The 22,405-nt window shown below is 37.4% G+C and overlaps 1 protein-coding gene across 1 annotated transcript in view; it reads right to left on the reverse strand.

Annotated features, from left to right (window-relative positions):
• The window catches only part of SETD2 (SET domain containing 2, histone lysine methyltransferase), a 117,470-nt gene that overhangs the window by 50,155 nt on the left and 44,910 nt on the right, over positions 1–22,405 (reverse strand). Inside the window, exons 6-12 of the mRNA XM_007470265.1 lie at positions 19,703–19,826; positions 18,421–18,498; positions 16,501–16,598; positions 14,305–14,431; positions 5,903–6,037; positions 5,032–5,151; positions 2,943–3,605 (exon numbers count right to left, since the gene is read on the reverse strand). Coding sequence (XP_007470327.1) covers positions 2,943–3,605; positions 5,032–5,151; positions 5,903–6,037; positions 14,305–14,431; positions 16,501–16,598; positions 18,421–18,498; positions 19,703–19,826 — 1,345 coding nt within the window. The remainder of the gene's footprint in view (positions 1–2,942; positions 3,606–5,031; positions 5,152–5,902; positions 6,038–14,304; positions 14,432–16,500; positions 16,599–18,420; positions 18,499–19,702; positions 19,827–22,405) is intronic.

Genomic DNA, 22,405 nt, shown 5'->3' on the forward strand with positions numbered 1-22,405 from the left:
GTGCCAGTGAGTTAACCACCTCTGTCCTCTTTTCACCTATTATATTTTTCATGCATCATCCAACTTCCCAACCATCTTCCTGTTTTCTTCACAGAATGCACGCTAGGTTCTTGTTTTTCTTCAGCACGAAGTTGAAAATGGAGTTGAGAAAAGGAGACACATGGTCAGCTGGTGATGTTAACAAGCTCCTTGCTGCCCTGAGAAGCTAGATGGAAATGGTTCAAGTTACAAGGGGGATCATCATCAGATCTGGGAGGACAAAGAGTAATTTCATGAAGCTTCATTCCCTTCCCTCCCACCCTCTTTCATTTACTGATGATCCCTATAGTCTGCCTTCACAGCAAAATCAAGATTAAGAAATCTGAAGCAACCTCTTTCAGTTCTTCACTCCATCCAGTATGTAGAAAGGACAAGTGGAACACATGTCCAGCAATGTTACAGTGGCCCAGGAAGGTCAGGGAAGCTTGGAGTGGCTAACATAACCACAATCTTAGATCAATGCTTTTTAGTATAATCTTGAAATTAACATCAGCAACTAACACATGCTTGGCAACAGGTGCTTAATAAAAGTTGGTTGAATAACACATTTTCTTTTCTGCCAACATCTACTTGAACACACAGGTGGAAGTCAGACAGAAGTAGTTAACTCTTTCAATGCCGGGAATAGGATGGATATATAGTAATCACATCAAGTCAAGGTGTTTCTCTAAAACATGTTCAAATTATGGGTTCCCTAGCTGAAGTATACTTTTTAAGGACAACTATGACCGGTTTTGAAATTAGAACCATGGTGAATGTTAATTAGAATGATAGGTGAATTAAGAACCCCAGCACCAGTGCATAACAAAACATCAGAGTTCAGGCAAGCAAAAACATTTCTCAGTAATGCAATTCTAGATGGGTAATGATTCCAGAGCAAACTATAAAGTTTGAGGAAGGAGGATTTTATTTAATAACTTCCTTGATGCTAAGAATTGGGATAAATCCAAAGTATGAACGTTAAGAATATATTTTAGGTACAAATAAAATTTTAAACCTCAAGTCAAGAGGATCATCAGTCTACACAGTACTGTGCAACCACTTCGATCTTTCAGATAGGAGTGAAGAGGACAAGCAAGGGAAGAAATAATTGTGTAGGACTCAAAAACATTTATATCTGAAGTGTGAGTTTAAAGTACCAGTTGTATCTAATTGAGTTAAGGATATTCCAGAGAATAATTTATATCATTACAATTATAATAAAAAAAAACTACCATACAGAGAAACAAAAACATTTACTTATTCCAGATTTCAAGAAGAGACAGGTTTTTAAGAAATTAAGATGATTATGTCTTTTTTTTTTTTTTTTAATTACGTCAACCAGAGCCTTCTCAGGCAAAAGTCAACTACTAGGTCTACAACCCCCCTCTCTATAAAACTATGTCTGTAAGGTCTTTTCTACCTTCACCTGAGTGCCTGTCTCCATTTCCACCTTCCTTACTGAGCCAATCATAGTGCAAGCTCTACTAGCAGTCTCCAAACACAAGAGGGACTTTGTCCAGGGACTCCTGTGCCCTCACAAAGCAGGCCTTAAATAAAGGTTCACACAAATGACTGTCCCAGCAGCTCTTTCAATTAACTGCAACTCCAGTTCCTGCATTCATATGTTGTATCATAAACAGATTTACTCTGAATCTTTCCTTTTATATTTATAAAAAGGTCAGATTTCAAATAATAAGGCTGAGTTTATGCTGAACTGTAGGTGATCAAAGAGTAGCATGAGTAAGAGCTCAAATGGGTAAATGAGAGCTGAAACCACACCATACTTAAAGAAGGGTCTCAACACAGTAAATTACAAATGCAAAAATAAGCACAGTGCACAACCAACCAACTACACTCATTCTGCTCAGTATAAGGATAGTTCCCTATGGGTCAAATGGTAGGATATAATGGGTGAGCTTTGTAGTCATAATTGGGAACAGAGAAGACTCAGGTGTCCATTTTGCTGCAAATCTGTATTCTTGGTTTATCTGGTTGCTTCACCTCTGGCGCAAGAAAGGAGGAACAGAAAAACAGAGGCTAGGTAGTAACCTGTTCCCACAGGGTCCTCAAGACCTGGATCCCAGGATCCCACTTACAATCAGAATTTGCCACATCTCTCCTAGGCTCATCCTGTTATTCACTTCTGTGTTTATCCAAGACCCAGACTGGGTTCTCTGCAAAGAAAACCCTGCACATCATGCTATATACTTTAACAAGTGATTATGCAAGTATTAGATGTAAGGGTTCCAGAACTCTATATTTTTCCTCTCGATAACATCTTCTGGCCAGAAAAATAGGCATTTAAAAGTAGGCCTATTTCAGAAACAATAATAAAACTGAATATGAACTAGCTCCATATAATGTTGTTTTACTGGAACAGATATTTATGTTCAATAGTTTGTTTTTGTTTTTTTTTTTTGTCATGAGACATTCCACCAAGCTAACAAGCATGATTCTGTAGCTTTATATGTTCAATCATTTTTGATGAGAAGTTGCAAAATTACCTTGGCTTCCAATTAATTTTATTTTTAATTAATTTCTAGTTAATCCAGTAAATTAATTTCCAATTATTTTAAATATTCATTTTTTCTTACATAGACTCAAATGTAGAATCCATATTTGTTACTAAAAGGATTTTTGTTTTTAATGTAAAGACCACTTGAATGACTGAATTTACTGTTGTGATACACTTTTGTAAACAAGGAAAAGGGGGATGTTTGTATATTAGTTTGGCTGGTATCTCTGGCCAAGGTTTAAAAGACATTATTTATTTATAAAGACATTTATAATTAGCTGACAGAGAGATAGTATTCCATTTTTCAAAAATACATATAGCTAGAAAAATAGGTAATTCGACTGAAGGTTTATAGAACTCTAAACCTGGGTAATTCAGGTTAAAATGAACAGAAATGTTTTCTTACCTTTAGGTCTTTCCAACTGTCCAGGAGCTTGGTGGCCAAATCACTTATATCTACTGTTTTATCTGGCTGTTCCTGGCTCCTCTCACTCTCCACATCAGATACACCCTCCTCTTCATCTTGGGATGGTGTTTCCTCAGCAATAGGTTCGTCTAGTTTTGTGCCATTGCTCTCTTTAGGCTCTATCTCAGTGTCAGCCTCTGGTTCAGATGTTTGTAGCTTAATGGCCTCCACAGCAATTTCACTATTAACTTTAGATTCAGGCAGCTGTTGTGTGAGTAACTGTTGTGACTGTAACTCTTCCTCTTCTTCTATAGGTACGTTTTCTAACTGGTCAAGGTCCTCTTTGCCATCCTTGCCTTCTAGCTCACTGGTAGCATCAGAGATGGCACTGTCCATGCTATTTTCACTTATAATTTTAAGTCTGCGAAACATTAGCTTCTTGGGGGTGTCTGTATCAGCTTCTATGCTCAGCTTGGTGGAAGGATCAGGTGTGTTGAGCGGTGTGTGAGCACGTGATGTATTCTCGCTAGAATACCCATCTCCTTCACTCAGCTGAGGGACAGCAGTCTTGGTTTGAGACCAACGTTGAATAATAGGAAGTACTTTGCTTTCCTCCAACATATTTTTAGTAGGAATGGGTAAATGTTCCAAAGTCTTTATAATCTGATTAAACATAATTAAAAAAACAAACAAACATCACTTTGTACAGCTGACTTTTCAAGCCTCTCCATGGGACTCAGATCAATTCTGCAGAAACAGTGGTTTTTTTTTTTACTGTCTTATTAAATTAAGACCTAAATCTTGTAACCACAGACGGATTTAAATGTCATAATATTACTTACCTCTAGTATGGAAGGAAAAGTGTTTGATTTTTTAATTTTTTATTTTTTTGGCTGCACCACGAGGCATATGGGATCTTAGTTCCCCAACCAGGGATCAAACCCGTGCCCCCTGCAGTGGAAGCTGAGAGTCTCAACCACTGGACCGCCAGCTAAGTCCCAGAAAAGTGTTTTAATAAGCCTGACCAGCAAGAATAAAATGTGGAGCAGGTGACTGCTCACACATCAAATAAGACTAATTTAATTAATATTCTCTACCAGTAGTTCTCAAACCCAGGTAGATTTTTAAAAAATATAAACACTACTGGACCTCATCCTGGGTATGTTTTTCTAAAAAGTTTCCCAAGTGACTGTGATAAAGGCTTAGGAACTAAGCAACAATATATATTTAAATGTCTTGCATACAAACAAGAAATGCAGATATTACTTAACCTCCTTAGCCTTTGACAAACTGCTGTCTAGCAAAGAGAGAGACTCTTCATTCTGAGATAACCACCCCCACCCCACACTCTGAAATCCAAGAATTTCTTCCAAAGTACTCCCCCAGTGTAGTTCTACAGAAACTCCAAGGCTTCCCCAACTCCTACTTATTGCTGAATCTCCTGGGAGAAGGATGAAGGCAAGACAATCACTCATATGCGCACTCACGTTTTTGTTTTTAAAAGTATATTATTAAATGACCTGGGGATTATATTAGCACTTATGATTAAAAAGAACTACATTTAAACCAAGTTAGAAAATACTGTGTATTTCATGGGACGGTATAAATGTAACAATTCCACTATCGACATTGTCAATGAACATCTATTTAGATCTTTTAAAACAATTTACTCCTCAAAATGCTCTTACTCTTGTCATCCAGAATTCAGCACTTCATAATTTTTTAGAACCCCAGAATTTAAGTTCCATATGGTTTCCTATCTTTTTAAAATTATGGTTTTAGCAACACACTGGATCTTTCACTTAACTATGATACTAGTATATCTTGCTCTTGCAGTTCCCAACTATGTAGTACTAAGCTTTAAAAGATACCATAGGGAAAACCACTGGGCAAACTCACTTCCAGCAAGGTGTATGTAAAGTTACAGTTATAGGAATGATATTGGGATCATAAAATGATGTAATTATTTAATATGAGTGGTAAATATAGTGCTAAAGTCATTATCACTGATATTATCACAATACCCTCAACCTAAATAATAAATATAGTGGTTTTAAGAAACAAGCAGGTCAGCTGAATGTGAACTGACCTCTTCCTGAAGCTTCTGGTTACTTTCCCGGCCATCACCTAGTTCTGCCATCCAGATCCACAACAAAGACAGCCCATGACGTTCCAGAAAGGACTTCAGGCAAGACTGTGAATGTGTGTTCTTCCATGGGGGAAGCGAAGCAGGATGCAGTGTATTGGGGGGTGGGAGGAGGGAGACACATAATACCACAGAGAGCGTTAAAGAGGGCCCACAGAGAGGACTAGAGTTCATTTACATTCACAAAGAAACCTAGAAATTCTATTTTGATTAATCTACTAGAACTGTGCAATTAATAAATGCTTTAAAGTGAGAGATTATAATCTTTTTTGATACTTAAAATGTCAACCTGGACTTTACTAAAGGTCAAATTTTGAAGGACTAAGAAAAAAATTATATTCACAATTTTTACTGAAAAAGCTAAAACTATAAAAAAATTTAAAAATCTTTTCTTATTATCCAACTTCTTGTGGAATATTTAATAAACTGGAGTAAATATGATTACTGTTAAAATTCCTTGCTTTGAGATCCTATGGTAAAAATGGCCTTGCCATGCTAATAATCAAGCAGCGGTGGGGAGAGACCCTCTATCAAGTGTCATGAATTGTTACACACACAAAAAAAATTCCACCATGTTCTTTGACTAGAGAAAAAACACACGATATCTACCAATAGATTAAACGATGCTGAACTCTTAAGATATTTTTAAGAGTACAAGTTTTCAAAGTCATATAGAACTCACATATCCATTTTAAAAATGAGTAACTCTTCTCATATCAGAATTATTCCTTTTCCATTCATCATTCTGGATTGTAGTTTAAATGTCCCACCTCAAATTCAGAAATAAAAAATAAATTAATATCAAAGTGTTCACCTGTATGAGCTTGAGACAGGTAAGTTTCTGTTCCAAAGTTTCAATTCTAACCATTAGCCGGGATAAGCTGAGCACCTGGTTTTTATCAGAGAGACCCTCACCATTCTCCATCAGAGCTTCTAGCTCTCCATCCACCTGCCACAGCAAGGAAAAATATCTGGTTATAGACAACAACAACAACAACAACAAAACCCCCACTAATCTAAGAATCAAACAATCTGAAAAGATGCTCGACCTCACCAGTAATAAGGAAAACTAAGACCACAGTAAGAAACCATATTACACTCACTGTAAGAAGTCTGATAAAATCAAGTCTAGGCAAAGATGTGGGTCAAAACAAACTTTTGTACACTGCTAATGAAAATATAAATTGGTATGATCAATTTGAAAAGCATTTCATTCAATCATCAAATATTTACCAAGCACTTATACATCTAGTATAGTTCTAGGTGCTGAAGACATTGCAATGAAGCAAAACAAAAAAATCTGCCTTTATGGGAGGAAGAAAAATTATATTAGGTAAGAAGTATGTCGGGGGGGAAAAAAAGTATGTCAGAAAAAATAAAGCATTGAAATAAAGTTTGAAAAATAAATATTTGTATCCCCTATGCCTAGCCGCTGTACACCTAAGAATAAACCCTAGAGAAACTTCTGCACATGTGTACTCTGAGAATCAGAAGAATGTTCATTGAACAGCCATTCATAAGAGCAAAAAACTGTCTACAGCCCAAATACCTGTGGCCAGGCTGGATAAACCAGCATGTTCACATAATGGCATATACCACAATGAAAGGAATCGAGTGCAGCCAAATGCAACAAAAATTATCAATCTTAGCAAACATAATGCTATGTAAAAAAATAAAGTTACAGAATATTGCATGCTGTATGAATCCATTTCTCTGCACCTCAAAAACAAATTTTTTATAGATACATATCTGAAAAGTCTATTTTAAAATGGCAAAGGGGACTTCCCTGATGACGCTGTGGTTAAGAATCCACATGCCAATGCAGGGGACACAGGTGCAATCCCTGATCCAGGAAGATCCCACATGCCGCAGAGCAACTAAGCCCGAGGCCACAACTACTGAGCCCGTGCTCCAGAGCCCAAGAGCCACAACTACTGAGCGCACATGCCACAACTACTGAAGTCTGCACACCTAGAGCCTGTGCTCCGCAACAAGAGAAGCCACCACAATGAGAAGCCCGCATACCACAATGAAGATTAGACCCCGCTCACCGCAACTAGAGAAAGCCCACACGCAGCAACAAAGACCCAACCCAGCCATAAATAAATAAATAAATAAATAAATAAATAAATAAATATGATTTTTTGTTTATTTGTTTGTTTTTAAAAAAGGGAGGTAAGACACAAAATTCAAAATAGTGGTACCCTCCAGGAGCTATAAGCAGAGAGAAGGAAGCAGAGAATGCTCACAAGCACATATAAAGTATAATTATAGGCTTTATAACTTAACATAAATTCTTTGTTCCAAAGATATTAAATAACAGAGAACAACAGCAACAAAAATCAAGGTTCCAAAGGTTGTTTTCTAGCTGTGTTGCATCAGTTATAAAAGATATAAAGACACCCTCACAGGGCTTCCCTGGTGGCACAGTGGTTGAGAGTCCGCCTGCTGATGCAGGGGACACAGGTTCGTGCCCCGGTCCAGGAAGATACCACATGCCGCGGAGCGGCTAGGCCCGTGAGCCATGGCCGCTGAGCCTGCGCGTCCAGAGCCTGTGCTCCGCAACGGAAGAGGCCACAACAGTGAGAGGGCCGCATAACGCAAAAAAAAAAGAAAAAGACACCCTCACAGAACTTACTATTGGGGAGATAAAATTAACTCATATGAAAACGAACAATGATATAAATGTTAATGTTAAGAAACCTAAGAGGTCTAAGATGAAGGGAGTGCTTAAAATGAGAGTCACCAGAGGGCTTCCCTGGTGGCGCAGTGGCTAAGAGTCTGCCTGCCGATGCAGGGGACAAGGGTTCGTGCCCCGGTCCAGGAAGATCCCACATGCCGCGGAGCGGCTGGGCCCGTGAGCCATGGCCGCTGAGCCTGCACGTCCGGAGCCTGTGCTCCGCAACGGGAGAGGCCACAACAGTGAGAGGGCCGCGTACCGCAAAAAGAAAAAGAAAAAAATGAGAGTGACCAGAAATGAATTCACCGAACTGGGGTTAGAAATAGGTAAGATAAATACAAGAGGAGGGAGGAGGGAGGAAGCAGAAGGAAAAGTCTGAACAACCGGAAATGGAAAATTATGACAGTGCATACTATGCTCAGCCTGGCTGGAGTGGATAAGGTGCGGTGAGGTATTGAGAAAAATCTTATCAAAAAGAAGGCTGGGGCTTCCCTGGTGGCGCAGTGGTTGAGAGTCCGCCTGCCGATGCAGGGGACACGGGTTCGTGCCCCGGTCCGGGAAGATCCCACATGCTGCAGAGCAGCTGGGCCCGTGAGCCATGGCCGCTGAGCCTGTGCGTCCAGAGCCTGTGCTCCACAACGGGACAGGCCACAACAGTGAGAGGCCCGCATACCACAAAAAAAAAAAAAAAAAAAAAAAAGGCGGCTGGTGTTAGAACATCTCAGATGTAATATAAAAGAATCTGGATTAAGTAAGAGAGACTAAGTAAGAGAGCTCTATTACTGAATCCTAAAAAGGGAATAATATGATCAAAATGGAATTTGAGAATAATTAGTCTGACAATAACAGGATGAAATCTAGACAAGATAGAGATTGAAGGAGAAGAGATATAAACGACAGCATTAAATCAACTTGACATGAAATGATAAAAGTACAGAATGAGCTGATAATAAATTAGAGAAAAGCAAGTACAAAAGAAAAAATCTTGAAGTTTTCTGTTACTTAACTGGCTAAGTGTCTCACTTAATATAATTTTAGGCAAGGCACTGAAACATTTCTATTTCATATTATACCCCAAAACTCTTATTATGGTATATAGAACAAAAATAAATGAGAAAATATAAAATGCTGCCTGCAAGAAGTTGAAGATACATAAACTCATTTTTTCCTTCTAAAAAGTACATTTGAGGCTCATCCTTTTTCGTTTCCAGTATTATTTCTTAGGTTTTGAATAGATTAAATACATGAACAGAAAAGCCAATTTACAGTTAAATCTTAATGTAAGACAATTTCCTTAAAGATGTTTTTTTCCTTGTATATCCTAAATGTAAAAATTTCCTGTGTCCCAAATTCCAGAGGATTAGCATAGGAAAGACCAAGGGCTTTAAAATACTACTTTTCCTCTCAAATACAAGAATCTTGCTTTTGACAGTTTTGAGATGCAAATATTCACTAAGCTTATATTTCCTTTTGGAGTTATTTCCTTTTCATAATTAGGCATGTAATCTGAAAAGTTAAAACTGAGTTGTTACTTTCATTCATCAATAAATTGAGTAGATATTACTGTATAAAAGGCACTACTGGGATATAAAAAAGTATTTCTTAAGGAAATAAACAGTAAAAATGTAGAAGTATAAATAACAAAATTTTGCAAACAAAATACAGAAGGTGAACAACCTTTGAACATTCCTACTATAATGATAAGCTTAATGGTTGTATTACATAAAAGTAAGCATGCCAATCCTAGTGGTGATGATACAGCTTCCATAATTTTGGGTACTCAAGTGAACAATCAATTGTGGAATTAATAACTTTTAGGACACCTACAGGGGAGGAAGCCAGGAGATGACTGACACTGATTGCTTTCATTAAATTTACTAAAAGTATTTATTTTTCATTTATGGGTCACCACCTTCCAAAAAGGATTTGTGGTAAGTATAAGGAGGATTAGGATGTATTTTAATAAATTACTGATAAATGAAAATTTATATGTATATACACAATTCTATAGCACTTAAAAATTTATTCTGTTAATTACCTAATCAGCTCAAGAAAAATGTTTATTCTTTATTTTGGGGTATGAACTGTCTTTAATGGGTCTAAAGCACCATTGTTAATACATTCTAATAAATATAACATACGTATAGAAAAGTATATAAACAATTAGTAAATAAACAGGTTTAATAAACAAACAGTTGAGTAATATCCATGGCAACCAACACTCAGGTAAAAGGGAGGGTGGGGGGATGGGGAGGATACTGCCAGTGTTCCTGAAGTGCTCCATGTGCCCCTTCCTTGTTATAATACCTTCTCTTCTTAACTCTAGAGATGTCTCCTAACATTTTAGGAAATAGTTCTGATTTTTAAAATAGGTTTACTACATATATTATAAATTCCTAAACATTATAATTTTGTCTGTTTTTAATCTTTATGTAAATGAAATCACACTGGACAAAAAATCTTTGTGCCATGGTTCTTTTTCAATCAACTTTACATTTTAAGTCATCATTGTTGCATGCAACCATAAATTTCTTTATTTTCATGACTAGTTTTTCATATGATTATAATTTATTCATACTAATGTTAATGGGTATTTGAGTTGTTTCTACTTTTTCTAATGTAAGCAATGCTGCTGTGATTCCTGATGTGCATTTTAAACAAGTCTCTCTCTGGTTATAGACCTAGGAGTGCAACTGCTGACTCATATAGTATACATACATTCACCTTTAGTAAATAACACCAAAGTGTTTTCAAAAGTGCTTGTATCCATTTACACCTCCACCACCAGTGTATGAAATCTATTGTTCCTGTGTATCATCCGACTTAATTTTTATCAATGTGGTCAGTATGCAAATAACATCTGATAGTAGTTTTAATTTGTACTCCCCTGATTACTAATGAGGTTGAACACCTTTCCACATGTTTACTGGCTATCTGGATTACTAAAGTGTCTATGGAAGTTGTTTATTTTTCTTTTGGGGCTATTTTTTTCTTATTGATTAGACAGAGCTCTCTATATATTCCAGACACTAGGCTTTGTTTGTTATCTGCTGAAAGCAACTATTTCCTTTCTTATGTGGCTTTTCACCCTCTTTATTGTGTAAATTAGTTACTGTTAATTTGTTTCACAAACTCAAAAGAGATTAAGGTAAATTTCAGACTATTCCCTGTTTAGAATTTACAAACTACAAATAACATCAGATAATAGTGCGGATTTATTATACCTCCATCAACTAAGTATTTAATTAAGTACCTAGATTGTGACATACCCAAAGAAGACAATCACCTGTCCTGGAAGAGCTTACAGTTTTAAGTAGGTAAACTGTATGTACATAGCTTCAATCATAAGAGCAAGGAATAAGAAATGTTCACCAATCAAAGGTTAATATGGGAGGGCAGATGCAGACTACAGTGTCATTAAAATATTCTTGTTAATAGTTAAAATATGCAAAACTATATCTTAAACTGCTGCTATCTTTTCCTTTCCATGGCATCCCCTACCCAAAAGAATTCCAAAAACTAACACTTGGGAATTTCTTTCTTTCTTTCTTTTTTTTTTTTTTTTTTTTTTTGCTGTACCACGCAGTTTGTGGGATCTTAGTTCCCCGACCAGGGATGGAACCCAGGGTTATGGCAGTGAAAGCACCGAGTTCCCTGCCAGGGAACTCCCTAACACTTGGGAATTTCAAGAGGTGCTACTTTTGTGATTCTATTCTACTGTACCTGACCAGAACTCAGAATCTAAGCATCCAGCCACAATTTCAGTAGGAGACCAATCCAATTAAAACCAAAGTGGAGTTAAACTCTTCATTACAGTCAAGGGACAAATGACCCTTCTAGGAACCCAGATTCACTCTGGGTCATTCCTCTATCAGGGCAAAGTTTCATCCAAAACATCCTTGTTCCAGAACAGCTTCAAATTCACATCTGGAGGGCTTCACTGGTGGTGCAGTGGTTAAGAATCTGCCTGCTAATGCAGGGGAAACGGGTTCGAGCCCTGGTCTGGGAAGATCCCACATGCCGTGGAGCAACGAAGCCCATGCGCTGCAACTACTGAGCCTGCGCTCTAGAGCCAGCGAGCCACAACTACAGAAGCCCGCGCACCTAGAGCCCGTGCTCCACAACAAGAGAAGCCACTGCAATGAGAAGCCCATGCACCTCAACAAAGAGTAGCCCCTGCTCGCTGCAACTAAGGGAAAGCCCGTGTGCAGCAACGAACACCCAAAGCAGCCAAAAATTAATTAATTAATTCAAAAAAAAATTCACATCTGGAGCAACCCATGACTTCAGCCCACCAACTGCTTAGATTCACTTTACATCTAATTTAGTCTACAATACCATAGAATACTGATATGGACACACTATTACCAGAATAAAAACAAGCAAGCAAAAACCAGGAATACCTACGTCTTGGTCCCTTGGGGTTGTTCCTGAATCTTATCAGGAAGGTAGAAAGCCATCTGATATTGTTATGATGGCAGTATAATACCACCCAGGAAACCATCACACTACAACAACACTCCCCACCAATAATGCAGTTTTTAATGTAAGTTCTGAAAACAGAAAATAGCCAAAGGGAAGCTTTTATGGAGATTTTAGCTTAGGTCAACATGTTTAATGACTACTTTGTGGTTGCTCTGATAAACTATCAATTATATGAAACAAGAGTTAAAAATAAAAGTAATCTTGATGAAGTTTAAAGAAAAATTTCCTGTAATAGTCAGGTCCAAAAGCTAATAGGCTATGACCTAGTGACCCCACTTCCATGGATATACCTTAAAGAAACATGTACAGAAGAGACATGTGCAAAGACATTAAGAGCAAAAGATTGGAAACACAAGTGTTCATCAGTAGGAATATATGTAAATAAACTGTTATATGATGAAAACCTTTACAGCAGTTAAAAATGTACATATATATGTATATATACATATATCAACATGGAAGAGTAAAAAACAGATTGTGGGGGTTTCCCTGGTGGCGCAGTGGTTATGAAAGAGCCCGTGCTCCGCAACAAGCCACTGCAATGAGAAGCCCACGCACCGCAATGAAGAGTAGCCCCCGCTCACCACAACTAGAGAAAGCCCACGTGCAGCAACGAAGACCCAACACAGCCAAAAAATAAAAAATAAATTTTTTTAAAAAAATTGTAGAAATATATATATATATCATTTCTAAAACTCTACACAAAGGAACTCAATATGGTTAAAAGCAAAGAAAAGAGCTAGACTAGCTCTTTCCCATCGCTTAATGGGTGACCTTGTAACCTCTGTGCTTTAGTGTTCTCATCTGTAAAAGAGGGAAAATCCTTGTACCTAACTTAAAGGGCTTATTGTGAGAATTAAATGAGTTAATGTGTCAGGCGCTTAGAAGAGTGCTTAGCACACAGTTACAATATATATGCTCTCTAAAAAATAGAGCTGAAGCAACAATACTCTAAAGAGCATTTGTTCATCTTGGGTGGTAGAAGCATGGGTGTTTCTTGTAAACTTACCCTTTTTGCATTTTTTAAATGACCCTTTTTTTGATCCTTTTTTTTTAAAATTTTTAAATGGCCCTTTCTAATGCTTCCTGCTATCTAAGTCTTCTTATAGAATTCAGATTCTCAATAACTAATTCTCTCCAATTAATTTGGGTTTACTGACATGCCCTTTTAACTATTATATTTTTATCCCTTTCCTGACTTATGTATTCTATCTGCTCAACTAAACAGTAAGACTGCTGTCATTTATAATTCTTAACATAAGTATGGGTTCCTGAAAAGCCTAGGAATGAGCTAACTGCAAAAGACTCACAGGTGGATTTGCTGGCTAACACCTCTGGCTCCTTCCGGCCCTCAACTAAGATTCATAGGTCTGGGGATAGGCCCCAAAATGTGCATTTTTACAATGGACCCTGCCAAGTGGTTCTGAGGTGGAGAAACACTGCTCTGACAAAGGGGTCCTCAGAAAAAGGCGGTGGGGGGGGGCGTTTAAAAACGACACAAAATTCTTGTCCCAGTTAAGAGCTCCTGTAGTAGCAAGATACCACTCACCTCCAGTTGTGACTCAGGTGAACTGCGGTAGAAAAAAGGCTATCAACCACTGTTCTAACGGATTAAATACAAAGACCATCTGAGACTATCCCTTTCTCACTTTTGGGTTGCCTGTTAGCTCTCAAAACTCACCTTACGCTCCAAGGAGGATTTTGAGAGATTTTAAGAACACATGCAAACAAAAGACAAAATAATATTAAAAGATTAGGAATGTAGATCAGACTTACGTGAGTCAACAGATAAACATGTTACTAAGATTAGGAGTTTTACAGGGTCTCAAAAACTATTAGCCTGTCTGTTTTCAAGATGACTTCAATAGTTCTCAGTATCCACGTCTAAGCTCCATGAAACAAAAATAGCAATAGTACTTCTTTTCCATGATTATCTCATTTGACCCTGAATTTCTCTGGTTGTAGTCTGACTTTTCAAAGTTCAATCAGGAAAGCTACCTCCCTTCTTAAAATGCACATGGTGACAGTTCAAAGAAGAATGGAACACTTACCGAATCCTTCTTCCGAGATCGTTCTTTCTTCATTTTCCCTCCTGCTGCTCTGATGCTGACTCTGTTCTCTCCTCCCAGGTAACCCCGGCAATTAGCCGACCCACAGAAACATTTCTGTGCTTCTTTCCTGTTCGAGGAGCATAAGAAAGATGTCAATTATGTGAATGTAAACCATAAAAAATGTTGATACTATAGCAATTACATACAGGAGAAGAGTCAATCCAGCTTAAAGGAAAAAAAGTTTTTTTAAGAGACACCAACAAACCTGATAATAACTAATAGAAATGCCTGAAAATTGCTCTTAAAAGTAAGTCATTCTTTATTAGCTAGACAAAACTAGCCAAGAAATTAATAAGTAAATTCTCCATTTATGAGAGTTTCTACTAATGTATGAAAATAAGAGATCATATATACCTGTTGGGGCTAAGAACAAAATTGCTTAAATAGATCAACACCTATAACTTATATGTAAATATTTAACTGACACACAGAACAAAATGTATTATTATGAACAGATATACAGATATAAAAACCATAATTAGTAAAGGACATTTAGAAGGAAACACGTGGTTATTAAAAGTTATCATTACATAAGGATGAGACACTACTAATAAATATAGTAATAAGTAAATGTAACCATGGAGTCAAGGTAAAGTGGAGGAAAGAATACAGGCCTAAGTCTACAGCCCTCTGCCATTTATTTACTCTGCAACCAGAGCTACCCAAGGAAAACATGAAGGACTATTCCAAAAGTAAACTGATAGATTTAGTATGTAACAGTAGCAATCAGAGGCACAAAAATGTTTGATAAATACAGCAGGGAATCACAAACAGCACTTAATTTCCAGTTGCCTTTCTTTCAAAGAGGACACTACAAATACAAGAGGGGAAAAAAAATAATGGAGCCCTACATGGAACCTGGTCAACCCCAGAATACTTGACCATTGCCTAGATCCATTAGTTTATGAGGTGTTGCAAAATGGTGATACCATTACTGCTTCATTTATTAGCTAAAATAACCTCTATAAAGAATTTCCTCTCACCAACTGCTTGGTTTAATAAAAAAATTCACTTGGGAAAGGAAGGATAAATGCTTGATTTTTTTCTTCTTTTAATTTTTAAACTAGTGGTTACTCATAGGGAGAGGGGAAGGGGCAAAAGAGGGATATGGGGATTAAGAGATATAGCTATTATGTATAAAATAAATAAGCTACTAGAATGTACTGTACAACAGAGGGAATACAGCCAGTGTTTTGTAGTAACTATAGATGGAATATAACCTTTAAAAATTGTTATTCACTATGTTGTATACCTGTAACTTATGTAATATTGCACATCAACTATACTTCAATTAAAAAAAAAACAAAAACTAGTTTCCAAGATCATGAATTGGTTCCTTTCAATTATGACTAATGCACTTTTATTTTTAAAATGTCATTAAAACTCATGGATTTTACATAGTGTGTTTCAAACCACTTGCCATTATTATGCTTAATGATGCTTAAGTGTTAATAAGAACTCTCCCACTTTTGGTAAGTGAGATTCTATTCAAGCTATCTCCGAAGTCCCTTTGACATGACCCTCCTAATCTTTTATAACTGGTTTTCTGGTATGAAGAGATAATCCAGAGGCATCTTGTTCAATACCTGTCCCAAAGTTGGCACCAGACATTTCTACGAGGAACCCTGCTCCTTTTAGTGGGGTTTTATTAAAACCACAATATAAATGCTAGGGGTATTCAGTGCTATTGCATCAGTTACTGGTTTTGGTAGAACTAGGTACAAATTATTTTTCAGAGTACAATATGGTATAGATGAGACATGATAAAGTCATGAACTAATAACTGACAGATGAATTATGGCCACACAGGGATTCATTATATTGTTCTCTTTATACCATGTCAACACCCTGTTGACATTTCTGTAATAAAACGATTTTAAATTACATTAGAAACATAATTATATAAATAAGGCAGCATGAAGTTCAGAGGAGGAACATGTAGTTCCTGTACAATATCCTTAATGGCCTGAAGTGTCATACAGAAGGAAAATACACAGAACTAAAAGAGAACACTATAGATAAGAACTGACAGTACATATAACTTCTTAGTCATTCACATCTAAGTTTTAGATTCCTATATCTGAACAGTCTATTTCTCCATCAGAAGCAGCAAAACAGAACAGAATCAATACTCACCCGTATCTTTGGAACTGATAGTCAAATGTTAACTCTGAGCCTGAAGGAACCAGTTTGGTGGTAAAAAACCCAACTCTCAGTTGTCCGTTCACAGTCCACTGAGATGTTGTTTTTAAAAGAAAAGAAATTAGTAACTGGTTAATCTATGTGTGTGTGTGTTTTTTAAAAAAAGATCATCATCATCTGCCTTAATTATGCATGTGCCTCTTTAGATAATAAAGGCTTTTCCAAATAGCTAACAGGGAAATTTAAAAAAAACAAAAAAACTTAAGTATCACTCTTATTTAATGAGCTACCAGATGAATATCATCTATAATTTAACTCTAATAAAAGTAACTGCTGGGGCTTCCCTGGTGGCGCAGTGGTTGGGAGTCTGCCTGCCGATGCAGGGGGCGCGGGTTCGTGCCCCAGTCCGGGAGGATCCCACGTGCCGCAGAACGGCTGGGCCCGTGAGCCACAGCCGCTGAGCCTGCGTGTCCGGAGCCTGCGCTCCACAGCGGGAGAGGCCACAGCAGTGAGAGGCGGCAAATATGGAATGCTTGGTGTCACTGAGTACCAGGTGAATTTGTATTACCTTATGTTAAAAGTAACTATAAGATAAGATGGGGCATGGAAAAAGGGAAACAACAATGCCAGAAGTTTAATTTCATGAAACAGTGGTCATAATGCTGAGTGTAGAGAAAGGGAAGGGAATCATCAGAGCAGATACATAAAACTCAAAAATTAAAATGGGGGTAAATACACAGGGATTGGACCTTGTAGTTCCAGAATATGTAAGATGTAAGTTGACTGGAAAGCTCCTGTCCAGACCATTTGAACCTGCTACTGATGAAAAACGCAGACTTAAAGAGGTGAAGGGAAACAGTACAGTTGGAGTCTCATAAGACATGTGGCCACCAGCTGCAGGCAAAACTAGAACCAGAACTTAATTAGGTTAAATAATTTCACACTGGGTTCTGCTATTCGTTATATGTTTTGGCTCTTGGAAGAGCTGTATCTAAGATCTATTAGTACAGAGATCAAAGGGCAAAAAATATCCAAGAGTCAAAACTATTCAATATGAGAGGAAATCACTGATATATTTTTCTAGGGCGTGGGTCCACAGCTTTCTTAATCTAAAAAAGAACCAATATTCTAATGTGCATATATATGTATCTATATGCTTTTTTTTTAAAACTCTAAGCTTAAAACACAAATTAGAGGGTACCAAGATCATTACCTCAAAATGTTACATCGAATTCAGTAAATGGATTTATCAAGTGTCAACTGTGTGCCAGGCACAGGGACATAAAGATAACCAAGACCCAAAGTCTGGCCTTGTTGAGGAGGAGTATATCCACACGCATACCATACATCGTCTCTCTCATCTGTGGCCATTCAGCCCCTTATAAATGTTATTAAAACTACCAAATTTGGCACCTGGATAAGACTGATATAAAATCTGAATATAATAGTACACACTGGACTTCATCAAAATTAAAATTTAGTTTTTCATTTCAGCACCTTAAACAATATCTAAAATTTATGGGCAGAGATGTGACAATTAAATGCAACTGGAGTTCCTGGATTGGATCCTAGACTAGAAAAATGACATATGGCAAAACTTGAATAAGGTCTTTAGACTAGTTAGTAGTTAATAGTATTTCCTGGATTGGATAGTTATATTATGGTTACGTTCAATGTAGACATTTGCAGAAGTTAGTGAAGGATAATATATGGGAACTCTGTACTATTTCAGCACTATTTATTATTTTATACATCTAAACTTATTTCAAAATAAATTTTAACAGAGTAAGAAAAAAATCATTAAAATGATTAAAAAATAATATCCATGGGTACCTTTGGTATAGAATCTAAAATTAATAGTCAGAACAGCAGTCTTGAACAAATATCCCAAACTCTAAATCTACCTCAACTTACTTTTTGAGTCTCACAGTTTGGTTCACAGCTGTGATTCATGAACCGGGAGCAATTTCCTTTCTGAGTGGCATCTATTATCTAGGGAAAAGGATAATTTAACTGTTAAAAATGAGACCTTAGGGGCTTCCCTGGTGGTGCAGTGGTTGAGAGTCCGCCTGCCGATGCAGGGGACGTGGGTTTGTGCCCCGGTGCGGGAAGATCCCGCATGCCGCGGAGCGGCTAGGCCCGTGAGCCATGGCCGCTGAGCCTGCGCATCCGGAGCCTGTGCTCTGCAACGGGAGGCCAGAACAGTGAGAGGCCCGCATACCGCAAAAAAAAAAAAAAAAAAAAAAAAAAAAAAAAAAGAGACCTTAAAACATATGTGCATTTTGCAAAGGCAAGGCATCTGGCAAATTTAAGACCCTTACCCTTAATCCCCCATTCCTTCAGAGAACTCTCTCATATCACTTTACACATCAAAGTGACAAATACCCAACGTCTTCCTCAGAAAGATCTCTAACTATCAACATTTTACCTAGGGGGCAAAATTATCTCCATATCTGTCAATGTCTCATTTTCTTTTAGCTATTTCTTACATCCTATTATATTACAATCTTACTTCATGTGTTTAAAACTTCATTTTCAAATGCATGCGATACCACAGTGCAGCAGCTCTCAAACTTGAGTATGTATCTGAATCCACTGGAGAGCTTGTTAAAACTCTTGCTGAGCCCACCCTCAGAGTGAGATTCAACAGGTCCTACTAGGATAGGTCCCTACAACTTGCATTTCCAGATTGGATGTAGAGGCAGACATGAGAATCTAGCTAAATTCTAGTAAGCCAGACATTTAAGAGATTTGTAAATGGTATTCCTCACTAAAAATAAAAAGCTTTTTGGAAAATACTTAATTTTCACAAAAGCATATGCTATTTGTGTCAACGTAATAGGCTTATTGTCACTTTTAAATGGTTTAATAAAAAATAAGTATTTTCAACTTCTCAGCTTTCGTCTTTAATATAAATATTGATAAATATAATCCACATAAACAAAAGCTCTTTGGGGGCCATCAATAATTTTTAAGAATTGTAGTATGAAGCATGTATGTTTACATTTACATATACATGTAAATACACCCCTCTCCCTCATCCTTTTTGTAAGCAAATAGAAAAAAACTATCCACACTGTTTACCTCTTTATTTTGGTCACTTAATACATTTTAGAGATCAGTCCATATCAATGACCCCTTTCAAACTCAAGAATTTCCAGATCTGTTTCAAAACAAACACATTCATGCCACTTACCTCATCATTCTTCAGGGCCATGAAATAGTAGTGGATGTTTTTGTTTCGTGCATACTCCTTTACCCGGGCTTTAAACTCTTTATGATCAAGTACCTCTCCACAATATTCCAGGACAAAGGTGTTCCTGGCAAAAGAAAAACAGTATTTCCTGCCTAGGAGATATACGGAAAACACATACATCCATGCAAAAATAATGAATTTTAAAAACTATTGTAAAGTGGACAGATTTGCTATTACACAAGATGTAATTAAAATATATGTAAAGTGCCTAGCAACTAATCGAGGTTAATTTTCTCCTTCCTAATACTTTTCAAAGAATGTTGACTCTAAGAAGCTTTTATAATTTACACTTATACCAAAATGCATATCCTTGCTCTCACTAGATATTAAAACGAACTTTCAGGTCTGGTTTACATTATCATGAAAACAATGATTCACGACTGAGAAATTGTTGTGAAGAAATCAGAAGCAGTGAAAAATTAGAGGCTTTATGTCCTAAGAAAAAAGAAGGCAACTTAAATACAGCAGCCCTTCTACTACCTTTACTCTCAAAGGTCTCTAATGATGTTAAAGGTCAAATATACCTTTTCTCTGACTGCATTCTCTGTGAGTTTTCTCTAGCATTTATCAACAATCATGATTAAGCTCTCTCCTTGGCTTCTTTCAGTTACCTTCTACCTTTGATTGTTCTTTCATGTTTACTTACCTATTTCTTCTCTATTGAAGATATTCTCAGTCTCTTCCCTCTCCCTTTATTTTATAAAAGCTCATTCTCACTAATGACTTCAAGTATTACCTCCATGTAAACAAATGCTTCTCTACAGTTTACTCCCAAGTTCTGACCTGAAATGACCTACCTAGAAGTCTTGTCTTACCCTTTCAAAATAAACATGCCCTGGAATTCCCTGGCTGTCCAGTGGTTAGAACTCAGCGCTTTCACTGCTGGGGCCTGGGTTCATTCCCTGGTCGGGGAACTAAGACCCCACAAGATGTGCAGAGAGAAAATAAACAAACGTGCCCTAACACTAACCAAAGAGATTTTTAAAATGTAAAAATGTAAATCATTCGTATTTGTTATGATATACTGACATAATCAGTATACTTCTCCTTTTTTTCTTTTTTTTTGGCCACGCTAAAAAAAATGCTATGTTTAACAGCTTTAAGAAGCCAGAAACAAAAAGCCACATTTATATTTCATATAAATATCTAGAACAGGTAAATCCATAGAGATGGCAGATTTAGAGGTTGCCAAGGGCTGGGAAGAGGGGGCAATAGGGAGAATCTGCTTAATGGGTAAGGGGTTTCCTTTTGGGGTGATAAAAATTTTTGGAACTAGATAGAGGTGATAGCTGCCCAATATTATGAATGTACTAAATGCCACTGAATTGTGCACTTTAAAAAGGCTAATAATATATTATGTGAATTTTACTCCACCCCCCCAACCCCAAAAAAACGAAGTCCCATTTGGTATCCAATAACATTAAGTCAACCTGGACAGCACTGCCTTCCATTCCTACAGCCTAAAACTTGAGGGTTTTGGTAAGAATTTGCTTATTTTTTTGGTGGAGTCTGTCATGGTATTTTAACAGTAACTAGCAGCTTTGTTCCAAATACCTCCTCCTCATACTGTGCACATCTGACAGTATGCCCTTCTTAAGTGGGAATACTCTACCAGTGAACACCTAAATAGCTTAGAGTTAAAAATTTATAAAATTGGTATTACCATCAGCACATGGAAGTACATGTGGGAATCATGGAAACATTAAGTCCTAGTATATTTTACCAAAGCAGGGTTCTTTGTGAGTAGCTGAGGAAAGCTAAAGAGCTTTAGGAAATTTTAACCTGCTATGTGAACCAGTCACGCATTCTCTCCTCTCTTCTCCCATCTCCTTCCCCATAACAGACACGGACTCCTGAGCCATCAAATAGTCTCTGTTGCATACAACAAGAATTTACGTTAAAGTTGAAGCTATGTTAGTGCAGACTCTGCCAAGAGGCAGTGTCCATTACTACCCCTAAAAGAGAGGGTTATGTCCAAACTGGAGTTCCTTTAAAAATTTTTTTAGAAGACTCTCCAAAAGAAAAGCCTGGCTGGCTTGAGTAGAATAAAAGAAAGCATACCTAAAAACCTGCATCTAGACCAGAGTTAGTTATTTTAGAAATGCACCAGACTGCCTTGGGAAGTACTGAGTTCAGTGCTGTTAACAGTGTTCAAGGGAAGCTTAGTCTATTATTTATTTAAAATATTATAAAGGATCCAATGAATTTGGATATGAAACATACTGAGATGATTCTGAGATATTTGTTTCAAAGAAACAATTTAAAAATGGTTATAAACCAAAATACTTTGATAATACTTTGCAGAAAAGGGAAATATATGAGGTTCCTACTATCTACTTTTTTATATAATAAAACATGGGTTTTTTCTGGTTGGTTCTCAAAAGGATAAAGTGACTTGAATATCATTTCCTATTTTCACAATAAAAACCAAATGATTTGGCTTTCAAAAGATATATGGGGCTTCCCTGGTGGCGCAGTGGTTGAGAGTCCGCTTGCCGATGCAGGGGACACGGGTTCGTGCCCCGGTCCGGGAAGATCCCACATGCCGCGGAACGGCTGGGCCCGTGAGCCATGGCCGCTGAGCCTGCGCGTCCGGAGCCTGTGCTCCGCGGCGGGAGAGGCCACAGCAGTGAGAGGCCGGCG

This window comes from Lipotes vexillifer, unplaced genomic scaffold (genome assembly GCF_000442215.2).
Source record: "Lipotes vexillifer unplaced genomic scaffold, Lipotes_vexillifer_v1.1 scaffold942, whole genome shotgun sequence".
Lineage (NCBI taxonomy): Eukaryota > Metazoa > Chordata > Mammalia > Artiodactyla > Lipotidae > Lipotes > Lipotes vexillifer.